The 18,822-nt window shown below is 36.1% G+C and overlaps 1 protein-coding gene across 2 annotated transcripts; it reads left to right on the plus strand.

Moving 5' to 3' along the window:
- The first annotated feature begins 2,648 nt into the window (after positions 1–2,648).
- Positions 2,649–18,616, plus strand: LOC124645420 (sodium-dependent nutrient amino acid transporter 1-like). Of its 2 annotated transcripts, XM_047185225.1 has the most exons (13): positions 2,649–3,230; positions 3,475–3,604; positions 8,190–8,307; positions 8,766–8,938; positions 9,062–9,237; positions 10,505–10,619; positions 10,805–10,936; positions 15,258–15,584; positions 15,924–16,043; positions 16,807–17,007; positions 17,533–17,676; positions 18,152–18,280; positions 18,371–18,616. In XM_047185225.1, the coding sequence occupies exons 2-13, from the start codon at positions 3,530–3,532 to the stop codon at positions 18,536–18,538; spliced, it is 1,878 nt and encodes a 625-aa protein (XP_047041181.1). In that variant the 5' UTR covers positions 2,649–3,230; positions 3,475–3,529; the 3' UTR covers positions 18,539–18,616. The 2 variants fall into 2 exon arrangements, with proteins under 2 accessions (XP_047041181.1, XP_047041182.1); XM_047185226.1 differs by lacking the exons at positions 15,258–15,584; positions 15,924–16,043.
- The last annotated feature ends 206 nt before the right edge of the window (positions 18,617–18,822 follow it).

The following is an 18,822-nucleotide window of genomic DNA, read 5'->3' on the forward strand; positions in this document are numbered from 1 at the left end:
AGATGAGTAAATCAACTATTTGGTCCCTACTGTCTGTGGATTGAGATGAAGGGTTGGTCAGACTTTTGGGCGTTGAACGGAACTTGACCATTCTGTGCTGAATATTATGAATGTTCGGTTAAGGTGCATGCCCGAAGCCATACCTTAAACCAAACGGTTTTAAAATATAGTTGCCGGTGAGGACACTTAGGGCCAACGCCCACTACCGGCGTGGCACAGCATGGCACGGCAGGTTATGCAGTGGCATGCCGTGGCATCCAGCTGAAAGCCCAGCCACTCTAACATTCATCAGTTTTGCGCCCTGCGCCTCACCGAAATGCTGTACAAGTTTCAACCTTATTTCAACTAGCTAGCAATCATAATTCCTCGACCCCTAAGTGTCCCATATGTCTCGCGGCATGCAGTGGCGCGCCGCAGCATCCCGTGGAATGAAAAAGCAAGACACGTCCTGCCACCGCATCCTGCGGCACGTCTCGTCATGCCGTCGCATTCTGCGGCACGTCGCAGCATCGTGGTATACAAATAAATTAACATAAATTCTAAACTCATTGAAATAAGATTCAAAATAACTTAATTAGTATTAAAATCCTTTGCCGTGCCACGCCGGCAGTGGGCACTGGCCCTTACAGTTCAGCTGGCGCGCACAATGTGCATGATAGGGATGGCGCAACATGTTGTCTGTCTAGTATCTTTCAAAACCACACTTTCAGGTTTTTTTCAAGTGTGGTAAGCAAGGGCAGTAAGTAGCCAAGCGTTTTTCCTTAGTATCTTACCGACCATTTCATAGACACTAGGGATTGACTCCTCTGCTCAATTTTTAGTTGCTCATAAAAATGCTTTCAAAAACTGTCAGTGAGTTAGGTATATTTTAACATAAGTTAGTTTTATTTATTTATTTACACCACTGATCTACCATTACAGGTTTATCTTAACCTAATGCGATAGATAGGACATAATAAAAAATGAAAACAACTCCAAAGCACAAAAACATAACTGAAAACAACATCTATAAAATTAAAAGGTACAATTGAACATAGGTACAAATAAAAAACGCAAAACAAAATAAAACATTAACCTAGTCATAAAAATACAACCATCTTAATCGTTTTAACATATGCAATAGTACTCTTGCGAATTCACTAAATTGACATGTGAACATATCGACTTTTGTATGGAGCAAGTTTATGGTGACTATCGCTCTGGTAAGAGGCGTCTTAGCCATAAGGTTAGTCCTGGCTGTTACAGTTACCAGAAGTGGTGGGCTCCGGCGACGCCACACATAACGGTCGAGAACACGTATGTTCATGCTACCCGATATCCCAGGGTTATGTACCTGGCCCTGCACCCTTTACTCATTATACCCGACCATGCCTATCACAAAAAACGTGGGGTACATTAGCGGATAGAACGGGTAAACCCCGCAACTTTAGGTATAAATATCGCGTGAACTTGACAGAATATTTCGCCTCATGTGGAGACCATAGGACTGCATTGTATTCTGACTCGTAACTAGCTCTTCATATAGGACTTTGATCGCTGTGATTTTGGTGAAATGGCGCGTCTGCCTCAGGACAAATCGTAAATTTCTGTAGGCTTTTTTACATATTTTGGTAATATGCTCTCGAAACGATAGGTCAGGAGTAAGTGAGACACCTCAATCACGTACCTGAGTGACGCACCGCATCGGAGTATTTTCTATTTCATACGCATAGTTCAGCGGTGAACTCGATCGAGTAAAACTAATCACTAAACGCTAGTCACTAGATGGAGCCTAATCCAACTTCTAAAGTATATGTTTCGCTATTGCTATCGCTTAATAAGGTTTTTGTTAGTAACAATAGTTATCCGAGGAAAAAGTCATGTCTGAATTTGGTTTAGTCGAACAATATTCTTTAAAATCAATTGTACAAACAAGAACCTATTTCATTGGCTCTTCGTTTTCCCAGACCCTTATACCAAAAGTAACTGAATGTTTTATCATCCTTTATATTGATACAGTGAATTTATAATAATTACGTTTGCTGAAAATTGACCTATGTATAAATATGATAAAGCAATATAGCTTGGAGCTAAAGGCGAAGGATGCTGCGCTGGAACAAAGTGGCGGGTGCGTGCGCGGCTTGTGCGGCTTACGCCTCTCTAGCGCCTTGACCGTAAGCTTGACCGCTGCTGCCGCACCTGTTCTACCAAATTCATCAACATGCCCCATGGCCACAAAAACGATACACTTGAAGGTATGGTTTGCCGGACAAAATCACATCGCAGAAATTTGCTTGGCAAGCACACAAAACTGCGATGCTGTGCGCAGTTTTGTGTGGATGACGACACATCATAAAACACGGAGTCTGTGAGTATGTCCATGCCGGTGGCGATTTGCTGGATGAGGAAGCCATTGTCACTCGACGTACGCACTCGCTGCGTGTTGTATCAGAACTGAGCAAAGCGCCAACGTGTGGACAGATCGCGAACGTTGGCGCGCAGATTCCTTTGATGAAACCGACACGAGACGGCAAACTACCAAAGCTCGTCCCAACGTTGGGACCAATGCCATTTTCTAGATCTACACGTTGGACGAATAGCGTTGGGGCCGATATTGGGGCCAACGTGTGGAGCCGGCGTTAGTTCCATTCGGTCAGTCATAGATTTTCTCTAAATTTCCGTGGCTTACATTAATGAGAATAGCCATCTTGATTCTGTGCTACATTTTGTTCGTCTTCGCCGTTTGTATGATTTATTTTATTTATTTATTTTGGTTCACAAACGATTGTTTACACATATACGGTGCACCATACACCGGTGCACGGAAACTTAAATAGTGTAATAACTGGGGACTATCAACTGGGCACTATGATGCCATACATAGGTGCTCTAATGGTGCCCGACGACCTTTTTTCTTTTTTCCTAAACTTATTTAGCCTGTTGGTAATCTGGCAATAGATCACGGTTAAAATGACATTGGCGCCTCTTTAAAAGACGACTATAGACAATACGCAAGACTTTACTGTCAGGTCTCATACTAGACTTTTTTGCCAATTGACATGATACAGATGTCAGGATACACAAAAACTTTGACATGGTTTTGACAGACACATAGCATGCAGCCGTGGGCAATAAATATTTTTGTAATTATTCAATATCGATACAACTTGAACGGCGATATTCAAGAATTAAGCTATATACTTATTATGTGCATTTTTAGTCGTAGGCAAAAACTTAGAAAAGTGTTAGAAGTAAGTCTATACTGTGTATTTTATTTATAAGTGAAGTTTTATTGTAATAGAATTTTCTTGATTTAAGGTACATGTACCTAAAAGTTTCTCATTTGCCGCGGTTGTATTTATTGCAATACATACATCCATCAAAACAGATTCATTGGTTTTATAACGAAAACATGAGAACGATCGAATGAATTGCCAGCCCCACTTGTAGCATTAGCTCATCTGTATTTTCTAATTTGGGTTCAATTATTTTCAGTTTACCTAGGCCATACAATTCTAAAGTGCAAGTGTAAGAATCAAAATCCGCAAAAATGAGTCAAACAAATGCTATGCTCGAATTATCATCGAGCTTAATACAATCCTCCTCTACCATGTTACAAACTAAAGTAAGTTGATTTCAACTAATTGATATTTTAATTAGTAATTATATATCAATTTGTACCTAGTTCATATTGATTGCTGGATTTATAGTCAGCATGCGTGCTTTATTGTTTTCTGTCCTCTGCGCAAAAAGTCTATATGTATGGTGTCCCTCGAAGAGTGCATCAAATCGAACAGGAGCATGGCCATTGTCACTGAAAATCTTTTAGTCTGAAAATGCAGATAAAACTTTTATGATTCAGAAATAAATATGTGTAAAGTGAATTCTTTTAAATAATTTCACGTAGTTTGACAAAGTATCAGTTAATAAAAAAATTCTTAAGAGCTATCTATTTACTATTTTTTTCAGGCCCTTGTAGAACATTAGTCTTGATATGGTGATACAAAACATGTGTGATTTCATTAATAATTAGAAGTTAAACTAAATTCTCATTTTGCGTAAGTTGAAACAGAGTTGGCGTAAAAAATATAATATAAACGAAAACAGGCGGATGCCGTTTGTTGCCCGTGGTACTACCAATAGTACTACCAGTAGTACCACGGGCAAATTTTTCTTCCCGTAGTACTACCAAGCGGTCTGGTAGTACCACGGGCAAGAAAAAACTACCCGTGGTACTACTGTCAATATTTTAGGTTTTTTTCAACCCTTTTGTTGTCACAGTTGATATTGTCATCCTAGAAAGAGAATTGAAATATATATTTTTTTAATGTGGATATATTTTGGTACTATTTCGTAAATAGATCTGGTAGTTGTGAAATTTTTCATTGCTCAAAATCGACAAGAGTCAAAAACACTTAGTTTTTTTTTTCACAAATCAGAATTGAATACCTTGATCTCGTGGGATTTACTTGATGTATTTTATGCTATCCTGGTACTTGGTCAGCATTTCCGTCTGGACATTGGAATACTCAGGTAAGTTATGCTGTCTTGGTACACGGGGAGAGCAGTTGCATCGAAATTCCGAGATTGGTAGGTTTACTTTTTAACTCCGGTGATTGATAAAAAGTTACGTGTTGCACTCGAGTGCAAAGATTTTTCACCTTGTGCTCTTTTGATTCTTTCGCTATCGCTCAGGATTCTAAGTTTTGAAACACTCGCTACGCTGCTGTAGCGAGTAGGCAAACAGTCAAAGTCCGAACTTATTTCAAATATTTTTATATACATCATCATCCCCCTGCCCTTATCCCATACAAATATTTATTTTAGGCTCATGATTTTTCAAAATTAAAAAATCGAAAAATTTTAAAAGTAATATAAAAAGTCATACAAAAATAACAAAAAAAAAAATATGTAAGAAAGAGTCACCTACTCCAAAATAAATTATAACAAAGAAAGGAGATGGCCAAAAAAACACCCAGAGTCGACAGGAACTTCATATGTATGATTGGATTCAGTATAATTTGTGGATTTTAAAAAGTATTTCAAATCATCTAAAAACCATGGGGTTCTCTTTTTATAACGTTTTTTCGATCAAGATTTTAGTTCACAAAAAAGTTTACTTTTACTGTTTGATGTTCGTTAGAAGTTGAATGCAGACTCGTGATTGGACCGTTTTACATTGCTAATTTTTTTTTTTTTTTTTTTTTTGCCCATAGGGCAGGCTAAAGTCTTTCGACCATACTGCCTAGTCTTTCGTAGATTACATTGCTAAGTCATTTGTTATATTTGACAATGTCACATGGCGCGATTTTCAAAGACAATTTCTCCAAAAACATTTCATAGCCAGTTGTGAAGGTTGCATGGAACTGCGAAACCTCTCCAAGTAGGTAAGGTCGGTGCTTAATCGTATCTGGAGTGGTTAAATGCAAGACCTTTTAATCACCAGGCCAACTCTGAAACTATGGGGTTATTACTAGTGGCTTGTATAATGTTAGTTTACTTTGCTTTTTTATGTCCCTTGATGTTAATAATCTTTAAAATCAACATATATTCAACATAATCTATTTTTGCGATAATATGAAATAGCTCCTATACCCCATGGATTTCAGTCTGGATTTTTTGGCACCATCAAAGGTCTATCATAAAGAACCTATTGGTAACCATTTCATTGCTGTCGATTCTGGGTTTTTTTTCTATGAAAATTTGGCCATCTCCTTTATTTGAGAAGAGCACCAGTTGCGAAGTGCACCATTTGAGCATGATGTATAATTTGAGAAGTGCACCTAATGCGTCAAATCAACTGTGACAACAAAAGGGTTGAAAAAAAACTAAAATATTGACAGTAGTACCACGGGTAGTTTTTTCTTGCCCGTGGTACTACCAGACCGCTTGGTAGTACTACGGGAAGAAAAATTTGCCCGTGGTACTACTGGTAGTACTATTGGTAGTACCACGGGCAACAAACGGCGGATGCATAGACAAACCATATTCTCTGCTCGAGGCGCGATTTGAATCTCGATTCAGCTGAGTGCAGTTTAATTACACCGGTCTACAGCATTTTTGCGCACGGGATATACATACCTTATTTTTATTGCTAATGCACCTAGAAATAAGAATAAGAACAAAAAAATGCTTTGAATTTGCTTTTATGTGTAAAAAATTGAAAAAATCACATTAATGAAAATACGTAAAAAATTGACATAGAGATAATTTATTAAAGCATACAGAACATTTATTTATGAATAATTCTTACAATATGGGTCTTACTACAAAAACTTTAAACCCTGTTTTACACTTGTCTAATAAAATTTTGGCTGCAAAATGAACCATATGTCAACGTCATAATTTGTCATTTTTTTAGACAAGGCATAAACTGACGTTTAAAAGTTTTTGTGGTAAGACGGTATGAGTTTTAAAATGGAGTAAATGGAAAAGTAAAACTGTTCTTTTTTAAATATTTAATTTAAAAATGAACAGATTTACTTTTCCTGGCATGTTCAAAAGAATTTTCTCTTGTTAACCCCTAAATATAGTTACATGACACATGTGGGGCCCATTTCTTGTCTTGATTTTTAACAGGTAGATGGAAGTAAGCTTGATATGCCTCGCAAATCTTTAAATTTGTACTTAAATCGTATTTTTTCTCCCTTACTTTAATAAATTCGCCACAAATATAGCAAAACGAGTCAGCGTCTCGTCTACAAGTTGTCGAAGCCATTTTGTACAGGTTAATACAGCGAAAACAAATATGAAACACGTTATTCCTCTGTAATATGCAAGCACATACTGTCGTGCACGATGAGCGACGCAAGAAACACTACCCCCCCCCCGCCCTCTTACCTCTCCTTCGACAGCGGTAGCGTGCGTGAAAATCAAAAATGATCAAATCGCTATAACATCTTAAAAAGCAAATATTTTCGATTTGTAATCGCACTTTTTTATATATCTTGGCTTATATAATCAGAGTAAATGAAGTAAAAGCCATGCGCAAAAAAAAAAAAAATTGTTGACCGGTGTTATTGTTCTGAAATAAGAACATTCCTCAAGTGCAGATTCTTTATTTAAACTACGATCAGGTGATTCAAGATCAAACTCATAGACATAATATTAGTAAACAGGACTGCGCATTTTTAACCAAAAAACGAGCCGAGTGAAACAGTTAGTACGGAGGCCGTCTGTCCCTTTCTAATAGGGTGACTATGAGATTAAGCTATGTGAGACCAATCCGAGTTTGCTAAGATTATTAAACACAGATTGGTATTGAAGTTTTAACTTACGCAGTTTGTGACCTTAAACTACTTATATAGGCTTTTAATAATTAGCGGGAATTAGCAGTAATAAAAACGGAAAGATTCGAAGTGCAGACTGATTTTTTTGTATTTTTGCTTCACATATAGACTGCTCAGCCATTTATATCGCCTTTCTACATTTTTTTTGGGAAACTATAACAATAGTACAACAGTTTTAAAATCCATCACCCATATTTTGACTCATAACAAGAATTCATGGGCACCCTAGTTGTTTGATTTACGAAAATGTTATTATTAGCTTACCGGTGGAACGATATATTGCAACCACCATAGGATTCACTTTCACAAGTATAAAAGCAACACTTTTTCACCATTTTAATAGTTTGAATTGATTAAATACAAAAAAATATAAACAAAATTTTAAATGCTGATTACGCGCCAAGAATGTTCAGGGTTACCGCTAGAAAATAAAAAAAAAGCAAAATAAAAATTTATGTTGTTTAATGTTTTAATAATAAATACGAATAAATTAATGCGATTGTTATTAATTTGTTGACTTACAATTGTTAAAATAAGATAAAAATATAAGTGATTCAATTGTTTTTTGGGAAGACAAAACTTTTGATCACAACATTTTTTTATGCTGGCAAGGTGTTAGAAAGAGACAAACAGCCTCCGTTCGAACTATCCCTCTCGGCTCGGATTTGCCTCTGTGTATTATGCAACCAATTTAGTACCTTATTGCGTTAGAATAGAGTTCATTTTCGTAAATATATATTTTGAGCGTGCGCAATCTTGTTTAGTAATATTATATCTATGATCAAACTGGACTTGAGTAGCCTTCTGTAATACGGACCTAAGTGTACCATGTATTGTAAATGCACTGTTTTGAAGGACTACGGACAAAGTTTTCATAATGTTATTGTGGGGTGAGGTTTTTATTCTTATAATTCTTTCCAGGACACTCTCGGCGAGGGGCATTTCCGATGGAGCAGTATAAAGCAATTTGTATATTTTGCATGCACATTCGCTGCCTCGGCTTACAATTTTGATATATTTTCAAAGGTGTGCGAAAACGGTACCTAGATGCGTTTTATTATAAAACTTGTTTACATTATAATATAATAATTATGTCAGGGAAACGATATTTTCGTTGATATTACTTTAGTGGTTATGGCTTTAATGGGCGTCATGAGGTTAACGTAAACTGCGAGCACAAATACAAGCCCACCTTTATACTCAGGTCTTTAGAAAAATTTACATTACACCGAGCAGTAGGTTCCAACACGCCACCAATCTTATTCTTAATCTATTTTCTGCACAACGATTCAACTTTCTCAATGATCCTCGTTCGGCTGTTCCCGCTTAAAACAATGTCACCAAAAAACTAGAGGTGCATATACTGCTCTGATTGGTCGTTTATTTATTAACTAAGTAGCAACATTCGTAACGCTAATTACATTATTGGAGCTTTTAATAAAAAAAATAAACAAACCTTCTTAGTAATGTTGTTAACATTTGATTATTTATTTTCAGTTAGGCTTGTTGATTTTATCTTATCCGAAATGACGCTTGGAATAGCGTACATGTGCATGGATAGTTTTATTAAACTGTACACTAAAAGATTTGACTGCAATAAATTTATGAATCCACTTCTCAGAGGAATATCTTATGGACGATTTTTACAGACCTCTTTGTTTGTAGTACTAGTAAGTATAAATAAATGGGTACTTATCTTGAATCCAGTAGGTATTCAAGCTATCGGCCCCCCCGGAGGGCCACGGAGAAATGCTTCATGCGAGCGATTGCAATGTATATATTTTTTCTTTCAGCATTCTTCTTATTTAGCTGACAGCTTAAAATTCTTGCTCGCAAGTTTTCAAGACGTTCCCCCGTGGTCGATATGTCAGAAGGAAAATGGTTGTATATCAGCTAAGGATATAATGGTGCGCTGTAATAGAAACTTAACTACAAATTTCACCTTGACGTCAGCTTACTTTCATTATCAGTAAGTCCCAACGTTTCTATTTAGTAGCAATACTACATACAGGCTGTGTCGTTCACAATCACATTAAATCCTATCGCATATAGGTACTTTATGATATTCTATGGCGAATTGTAAAAAAATAACCTAATTCATTCAGTGGTTTAACCACAGAAGTAATTTTTCATTTTTATAATTTACAAGATCAGGTGTAAAGCAGAGATAAAGTTAGGAGTATCGAATGTTTTGATCAGATGACAGCTGTCAGTTTCCAAGGGAGAATTTCAGTTGTTTGTAATGACTGATTTTTATATGGTGTTTTAATTTTCGCACATTTTTATTATATTTTCTTTGTCTTGATCGACATATATTAACCAGTATATAAATATATTATATGTCATTTCATTACTTTTAACCGACTTCCCAAAAAGGAGGAGGTTCTCAATTCGTCGGGATCTTTTTTTTTTTTTTTTGTATCTGTTCACGGATTACTCGAAGACGCCTGGCCAACCGATTTGCCAAATTCTTTTTTTGTTTAATAGGGTATACCTCACAGGTGGTCCCATAATCATCAGGTCAGGATCTGATGATGGAAACCCTGAGAAATCAAGAGCAACTTTCGAAAATTGTAGGCATGCATAGGTTAAAAACTTGACAATGAGGTGTACGTCTGATAAGGTTTGGAGCTGACCTGATGATGGAGACGATAGAAGGTCGAGGGAACTCGACAACTGAATATGTAAACTACCTCGTGTTTGTGCTTATATTCTTTGTATTGACGAGACCTTTGTAACAGTGAAGGTTTGGAGCTGACCTGATAATGGAGACCAGAGAAGGTCGAGGGAACTCGTCAACCAAATATGTAAACTACCTTGTGTTTGGGCTTATATTATTCGTATCAAATTGATAAGAACTTTCCACTAATGCGGATAGTGACAACTATACTTGTCACTGAAAAGCCAAAAATAAGAAAAACTTTTTACAAAAAAATAAAACCGACTCCCAAAAACACTGAAAAGCACCAAATTTTAGGCCGATGCACCTAAGAATAGTTTTTTTTTGCTTTTCAGTGTTTTTGGGAGTCGGTTTTATTTTTTTGTAAAAAGGTTTTTTTTTCTTATTATATTTAATCACTATGGCTGTAACATAAATACAGAACTTAGTTAATTTTTATTTTTGATTACTCAACTCATTTTGCGAGAGAAAGAAAGTGTTTTGGGTGCATCCAGGCTCTTAATATATAATTAAAAAAAGAATAATTGAATAGTAACCAATAATGTTTATATTCCAGAGCCACCTTCGGTGCTTTAGATAGAAATACTTTGACAACGAGGGTTTTTGTTCTCGGCCTGGTGTGGATGTTAGTTTTCTTTTTTGCGACTGTCACAGAAGAAACAGTTGTAAAGGTACTACACAATACACAGCCTAAATACAGTAATACCAAATTTAATAATGAACAACCCTCTTAACAATGGTAGACCACTACAAGGTTGTCTTTCTTTTGTATTGTTTTCTGGGAATCTCCGATGTAATGGAAAATTTTACCAATGAAAGTTTGGGTTGTAAGTTAATATCAGTATGTACTTTTCAGATATTTAGATTAGCGTTTCTATGTACATCCATTTCTACACTTGTCGTAATAGGGTTTATATTTGTTTCGACGAATAATATTGCTACCGAGGCTTTTTCTCAAATAGTTGACGTCTCAACGCCTAGTGAATTGGTAAGTTATTTTTATTACTTATTTCCTTTAATCATTAAGTAGTTTAAGAGTGTAAACGAGTATGTCGTAGCAATGACGTAGATTCACTCTCTGAGTTATCCAAATATGTAACTTTATCGTCTAAGCCTTCTAAGGTACTCAGTATTATTCCTGGTATAATGTCTTCGTTAAGTTACCTTCACAATTCATTTACACGTTTGTTGGACAATAAAGGAATTTAAATAAATAATAAAAAAGCTTCCAAAAATTGGTCCTCATCGCTGTCACCCGGCAGCGTACGCAATAAATATGCTGGCGGCATTGCCACGTTGGATGGCAATGCTTAAAGTTAGGTGAAATGAAAGCCAGCCTTTGTAAATTTCATGTTAGATTGTAATATTCAAAAAGGTATACATCTATTTACGTCCATTTTTAGGGTTCCGTACCTCGAAAGGAAAAAACGGAACCCTTATAGGATCACTTTGTTGTCCGTCTGTCTGTCTGTCTGTCTGTCTGTCTGTCTGTCTGTCTGTCAAGACCCTTTATCTTAAGAACGCGTGAACGTATCAAGCTGAAATTCACATGAAATACTCGGGTCTATTGTCCCTTTAAGCTGTGAAAATATCAAACTTCTAAGCCAAGCCAATCAAAAGATACAACCGATTATGTCGATATTTTCAACAAATTTTCGACACTCGCAAAGGAATCAAAACCTACAGGGTACTTCCCGTAAACTCAGAATCTTGAAATTTGGCATGAAGCATTGTCATATAATGCAAATATAGGAAAAATTGCGAAAATCACATTTTTTTTTGTTATAGAATATAATAAAAATATTTTAATAAAATGAAACTTACTACCTTATTTCTCACGAACGAATAAAGGTACCAAATTGAAATTTATACCAAATACCTAGGTCTATTGTCCCTTTAAGCAATGAAAAAATCAAACTTCTAAGTTAACGCGATCAAAAGATACAGCAGTTTTACCGACACCTTAGACGAATTTCCGTCACACGCTAGGGAATCAAAACCTACGAGGTACTTCCCGTGAACTCAGAATCTTGAAATTCGGCACGAAGCAACGTTATATAGTACAGATAAAGGAAAAATTACGAAAATGATAAATTTGAAGTTATATAAAATATTAAAATAATATTATTTTTGCTTACATGACATAAAATATTTTTTTATGTCATGTAAGCAAAAAAAGTCTAAAAAGTCGTGGTGGCCTAGTGGGTAAAGGACCAATCTCTCAAGTATGAGGGCGCGGGTTCGATCCCAGGTCAGGCAAGTACCAATGCAACTTTTCTAAGTCTGTATGTACTTTCTAAGTATATCTTAGACACCATTGGCTGTGTTTCGGATGGCACGTTCAACTGTAGGTCCCGGCTGTCATTGAACATCCTTGGCAGTCGTTACGGGTAGTCAGAAGCCAGTAAGTCTGACACCAGTCTAACCAAGGGGTATCGGGTTGCCCGGGTAACTGGGTTGAGGAGGTCAGATAGGCAGTCGCTTCTTGTAAAGCACTGGTACTCAGCTGAATCCGGTTAGACTGGAAGCCGACCCCAACATGATTGGGAAAAAGGCTCGGAGGATGATGACATAAAATATTTTTTTAATAATTATAAACTTACTACTTAAACTTTATCACATGAACGCGTAGAGATATTAAAGTTTTGATAAAAAGTGAAATTCATATCAAACACTTCTTAAATATAATGGCCTCTAAACTGTGAAAAATTTTAAATCATTCAAAGGTCATTGGGCACCTTAGTATGGAAACCATACCCACGGCGGATACGAACGAAATATAGCACAGTATAATGATAAAGGCTCTGATTTACTACGGCATTAGTCGCATCAATGTGAACCATAGGAATCTAGAGAAAATCAGGTGTAAACATCAAATATTTTCCTCATTTCAATGGGGAATTTAAACGACCACGTTTGACGGATTTGAGAAATCATTTCTTTGTAGTGAAAGAGTATACTCGCCGTTTATTTCCATTGTCATCAGGTCAGGATCTGATGATGGAAATCCTGAGAAATCGAGGGCAACTATCAGAAATTGTAGGCATGCATAGGATTTAAACTTGATTCTCAGATGTATGTCTGGTGATACTATCAAACAGTGAAGGTTTAGAGCTTACCTGATGATGGAGACGTGAGAAAGTCGAGAGAACTCCTTAACGGTATGTTTTTAGTTACGTCGTGTTTATATTATTCGTATTGACGAGAACTTTTCACAAAAGTTAAAAATAAAAACTTTTTACAAAAAAAAAAAACAACTTCTAAAAACAACAAGAAAACTGTTTATATGCATCGGTCTAGATCTCGGTGGTTAAATAAATATAGATGCATCCTCTAGACACCGACTTCTAGACCGATGCACCTAACATCTTTTTAATTTCTTTCTTGCTTTTCTTTTCTTGTTGCTTTTTTATATGTTTGAAGTTGGATTTGTTTGTAAAATGCTACAAAATAAAGCCCACTTTATAAAACAAAGAAAGGGACAGAATACTTTTGTCAAGGCTCTAGAAACGTAAAGCCAGCAGCCCCGAATCCTACTCTCTAGAGGTCGTTGTTACAATTCGTCAGCTACAAGTCGTCAGGCGGTTTCGAAAAAAACCTGAAACTGGGGCTCGTTAGGTGATTAATCCCTCAAAAATAAAAGATCCCATTCCTGCAATGGCTGCTTTAACCCAAGTTAGTAGTGAATTCTCGTCACCTAAAATAAAATAAGCTCCAACACAAGGTTACGTTATAAATTGTAAAGGAGTTCCCATAACTATATCTGATCTTTGCTATCGATCCCACAATGGCAGTCAAACCTATCTATGTGGAAAGTCTTCGCCAATACGAATAAAATAAACCCAAACACGTGGTAGTTGCAACATACCGTTCAGGAGTTCCCTCGACTCTCTGTAGTCTCCATAATCAAATCAGCTCCAAACCTTCACTGTTTACCAGTACCCTCAAAAATACACTCACATGTCTGGTTATGACTCGATGCGTGCCTACAATATTCAAGAGTTGCCCTCGATTTCTCAGGGTTTCCAGATCCTCATCAGATCCTGGTCATCCGAATTGGCATCTTCCTTCTTTATGAAAATTCTTTAACAATAAAAACTAGCATTGCAACCTGTACAATCCTCTGAAACTGCTTGTCTTTTATATTTTTCAAACGATCCTGGACATTCGTCTCCATGGAATTTTAATAAAATATTATATTCAAAGAAACGTCATACCATTCTCCACGATTTAAAACTACTTTGATTCATGTCCGCCACTTTTTAGAAAGCGGGTCAGATATGCCCAATGACCTTTAAGACATAATTAGTTATTAAAGTTATTTATATATGTCACCGTAAGATTACAAACATCGTTAGATTACAATCTATCTCGAGAGATTGTAAACTGTCGAATTATTGTAAACCGTAACACCTGATTATTTATAAGACACTGACACAAACACACACACAACAGTTCATAGTGGTTTTGGAATGCAGCAGTTCCATAAATAACGAAGTGGTAGAAAATAATCAATGGTCAATTAAAGTACATATCTCAGAAAAACATCTCACAATCACAATACATCACCTCAGAACGGCAAGATACAGTTGGCTTGACTTCTGTCACGGCTTCGGTGCTGCTTGTCTCGGCTCTTCGGCTCGGTCTCACGCGACCTTATCACAGTTGGCTTAACATGTACGACCGCAGCTTCAGCCTCAGCCGCGTCAGCCAGCATGCAAAAACACCTGGTCCTCAGCTCGAGGGCCGTTTCACCCCTACGGGCTACTCGACTGATTTCTACGTGCTGTCGGATTTATAACGATTCGTTTCTGACACTATCAGTCTAACTTCACGCACCTAGCGCGCCTTCATTGTCAACTATGATAAATAATGATATTTAGAAAGTAGTCAATCACTTGGTCCATAACATATAGATATAAAAATATTTTTTTACGGGACTACGCAAACTTATTCAGCTCGATTCAGCTTATAAAACAGCAAAGAAAACGAAGATTTTGCATGGCTTTCTGTGTTTATAAATCTTTCGTGGCAAATGAGTTTTTAATGTGAGATTAGTACTGGAGTCAACCTATCCAATTACCACATCAATATTATGCATTCATTATCGACGCCGTACGCGTAAAATAGGAGCATGAGTGTGGTGGAAAACTATCAGGAAGTCGCGACTAGGGCTGATTAGGGGAGCGTAGATCTTTAATGTTAGTATCGTGTAATGGTATCTACTTTCATGTACATGTAGTAAAAAACAAACAAACAGACAGTTGAATTTTATTTATTTGTATAGATACAAAAATATATTGTTACAGATGCTATCCGTCAAATATGTGGCCTATACTTTCGGCATCGGATTTTTAGGTCTCTACGATTTTGGGGCCATGTCTGCTTACACCATGGTAGATACTGCATCTGTAATTTACGTGGCAGTGTTTACATCGTTAGCTTTCATGAGATCATGGATAGTAAAAATACTATATTTAGTGACTTTAAAATGTGTTAACATACCTCTAGGAAAATATGGCACACATATATTATTCTACGCTATATTGCCGTTGACCACGGAATTTTTGTATGCTCACAAGTTGTATTTATTTTATTTTTATGGAAATGTGGTGTTTGGCACGTTAGTTTACATGGTGAGTTCCTCATGCTTTTAGTTTATTATCAATCTTTCCATAATGAACAGGATTACTACATTAAAATTATATTCATGTTAATGTTTAAGAAGATTATACAATTACAGTAACCCTTTCTAAACAAGTGGATAAAATTGGTTTAGTGGCACAACTATAATCAGCATTTGCCTTTTTGAAACATCATTATCAACCTCTTGTTTCCCCTACCAGCTGGGCACAGGCCTAAGCTAACCGTCAACCCGAAAGGGCGTTAAATTATCCCAAAGTCAAATAACCTTATTTTTAAATCGTCATATCGATTTTTGACTCACTCATAAAAAGCTTTTTTTTTTGTTACAGACTAATCTAATGATTATATTAGCGAAGTTTTTAAGTTATGAGTTCCGTGCAATCAAAAACATTTATGTGATTGGTCTCTTATGTTCCATAGGTTTTGCGGGTTCAATACCTTTACTTGCAGTAAGTATTTATTTTTGTATTATACCTGTGTCCTATATCCAATAGGCATCCATGACGATGAACAGAAACAAGCCTCGAGACAGTGGAGTTGTGTTGAGCGCGCCTCTCCAATGGAGTTTACTGTGTTTACTCCAATGGATTTCTTCCTTGGAGAAACACATCCATATTAATTATCAAAAAAGTATCTGGTATACCTTTTGCAGTAAAATATATTGGAAACCAAACCCACGATCTCTGATAATACTGACTCCTCTCTCACACTTACCAAGTAACAACTGCATTTCACAATTTGCCCATCACTTGAACTACTATCAAATGCTTAAGAGCAGTGACTCAATAACACATCCATCTTCGTTCCTGCATTTGCACGTCACGGATGCATTGTTTCTTCACAAGACATAGAAATGGATACCTAATTATAAACAAAAAATTGGTATGATAACAGGATGCTGTTAGAAATATTAGCAAACTACAAAAGAGAAACGTCGAACAGTCATCAAATGCAATCTTTTTGTTTACGTCATAATATAATTTTCCCGTTATATTGTTAGCGGCGCACGCCTTGCAATGTTTGGATCCGCCTTTAGGACGCACCGTCACATAAGGAGCTTCACATAAGTTTTTGAGGCTTCGGACAATATCGGCAAAGTCGAAATAAATGACAACATCATTACATAATTAAGCCCCTTTTCTTTGAACTCTGATAGGCTTGTTTTATATCTAGATATGTGTTTTATTTTCAACAATATTATTATATTTTCAGTTAATGACAACAATGCATAGAGCGAGAGCATTTACTGCTGGTTTGGACGTCCTTGTACCATACCTTGGTGGCGCTTATGTGGCTATAGTGATGTGGTTGTATGGATTGAAAAAGTTTTGTACTGATGTACAATTTTGGCTAGGGTTCAGACCAACCAGGTTTTGGACGATAACTTGGGCAATAGTTCCTGTCGCGCTTTTCGTTAGTACCTACATTGACATTATTTTCATAAATTGAACGATTTTTATTACTATGAAGAACCCAGTTTTGAGGAGGCTATATATTCGCATGTTTGCTTTTACCTCGCAGTAATTTGATTACTTTGTTTAACCCCAAAAGTTCTTAAAATTCAAATGCATTGTAAGAACTTTTATACAAGACAAAAACCTATAATATTCTAATCCGGGCCATGTACATCATCTGGATATGTACAGTACCTTGCAAAAAACTAAGGAATCCGGGAAAAATACAGATAAATTGTTGTTTAAACAAAACCCAATTAAATTAATTGGATCAATTAATAAATTAAATTAATTGGATCAATTAATAAATTAAATTAATTGGATCAATTAATTTAATTGAGTACATATTGAACGCAATATAAAAGTTTTACCCTGCAATACAACAAAAAAAAATGGATAATTGAAAACGGTTTTAATTCTTTTCTCTCCATATACATTTTGAAACATCTTCCTTTATTAATTTAATATTATAATATTGTTTCAGCTTTGCTCGATACGAAATGCCTATTTGTTAGCGCAATGGGATCGTAACTTAATGTGGTGGTGTGCTGTGGGTTGGATAGGATTTACAATGTTTATTGTTGCTGCAATACAGATCAAAACGATGTCTGGGTTTCTAATGCGAAATGTTAGTATTTTTTGTCTATTTTTCGTTTTGCAAGTTCTACCAGAAAATACAAGGTGTGTCGTTCACAATTACATTAAATCCTATCGCATATACTTTATGGTATTCTATGGCGAATTGTTACAAAAATAACCTAATCCATGTGTGGTTCAACCACAGGAGTCATTTTACGTTTTTATAATTTAGGTACAACATCATGTGTAAAGGAGAGATAAAGTTAGGAGTATCGAATGTTTTGATCAGTTGACAGCTGTCGGTTTTCAAGGGAAAATTTCAATTGCGTGTAACAACTGACCCTTATATTGTGTCCTAATGTGCTTTTTCACCAACAAATACCTAAATTTCGTTTAAATACGAATTTTGTTTTCACCAAAATTGTTTAGGGGAGCCCTTATTCTAACTGATATTTAGTTAGGGAAACGTTAAGAGATTGTTGGTGTAAACTAATATATATAATTACTAACATAATCTTTTTCAGAATTTAGCCGGTATTTTCAAATCACATAGAAATTATGGTCCTCCGGAGGTCGAAGATCGACGAAGGAGACTTTACTACAGTGAATTTACGCGTCAAAGAAAATGTAAACACAACTGTTTGGTTATAGATGTAAGTTCAACTGTAAAATTTATCTATTAACTTACTTTAAACTAGTATTTATCCATGTAACAGTACCGACTAAATCTATTAAATTTTCAGGAATGGTTCGAATGTAATCATCAAACATTAATCATAGATCCTGACAGCATTGGATTGTCGTCATCTAGTTCGGATACATCACTAATGAACATTTACGATGCGAAGACTACGAGCCGGTTACGGAGCGTAGGCGTGTTAAGTCAAAACCTGGCTTCTACTCATCGTTAGCGTTGAGTGTGTCTGTTGTTTTTAAGCGTTTGTTTTAGGCCAAGTTTGTTATTAATATATATTATATTATATATCTTTTTTACATTTTTTTAATTGTCTGAACTCCTGTTATTGTTGTTACCTACTAAATAACATTCACATATCTTCTGATACTGCTACGATATCTACGAGCAAAGCTTTGTCTTAGCAATTAGATCAATCTTTGAAAGATTGGTTTTGATCTGACAAGGACGCCGAACGCCTCGGTGGTTCTAGTGCCTACAAGAAGGCTGACCTACCTTCCT

This window comes from Helicoverpa zea, chromosome 31 (assembly GCF_022581195.2).
Source record: "Helicoverpa zea isolate HzStark_Cry1AcR chromosome 31, ilHelZeax1.1, whole genome shotgun sequence".
NCBI classification, from domain to species: domain Eukaryota; kingdom Metazoa; phylum Arthropoda; class Insecta; order Lepidoptera; family Noctuidae; genus Helicoverpa; species Helicoverpa zea.

Excerpts from the sequence above, each read along its gene's own strand:
- LOC124645420 (XM_047185225.1), top strand. The coding sequence starts at position 3,530 with ATGAGTCAAACAAATGCTATGCTCGAATTATCATCGAGCTTAATACAA. Across the intron at positions 3,605-8,189 it reads CTACCATGTTACAAACTAAA|GACACTCTCGGCGAGGGGCA; the intron begins GTAAGTTGATTT and ends AATTCTTTCCAG. Across the intron at positions 16,044-16,806 it reads GTTCAATACCTTTACTTGCA|TTAATGACAACAATGCATAG; the intron begins GTAAGTATTTAT and ends TTATATTTTCAG.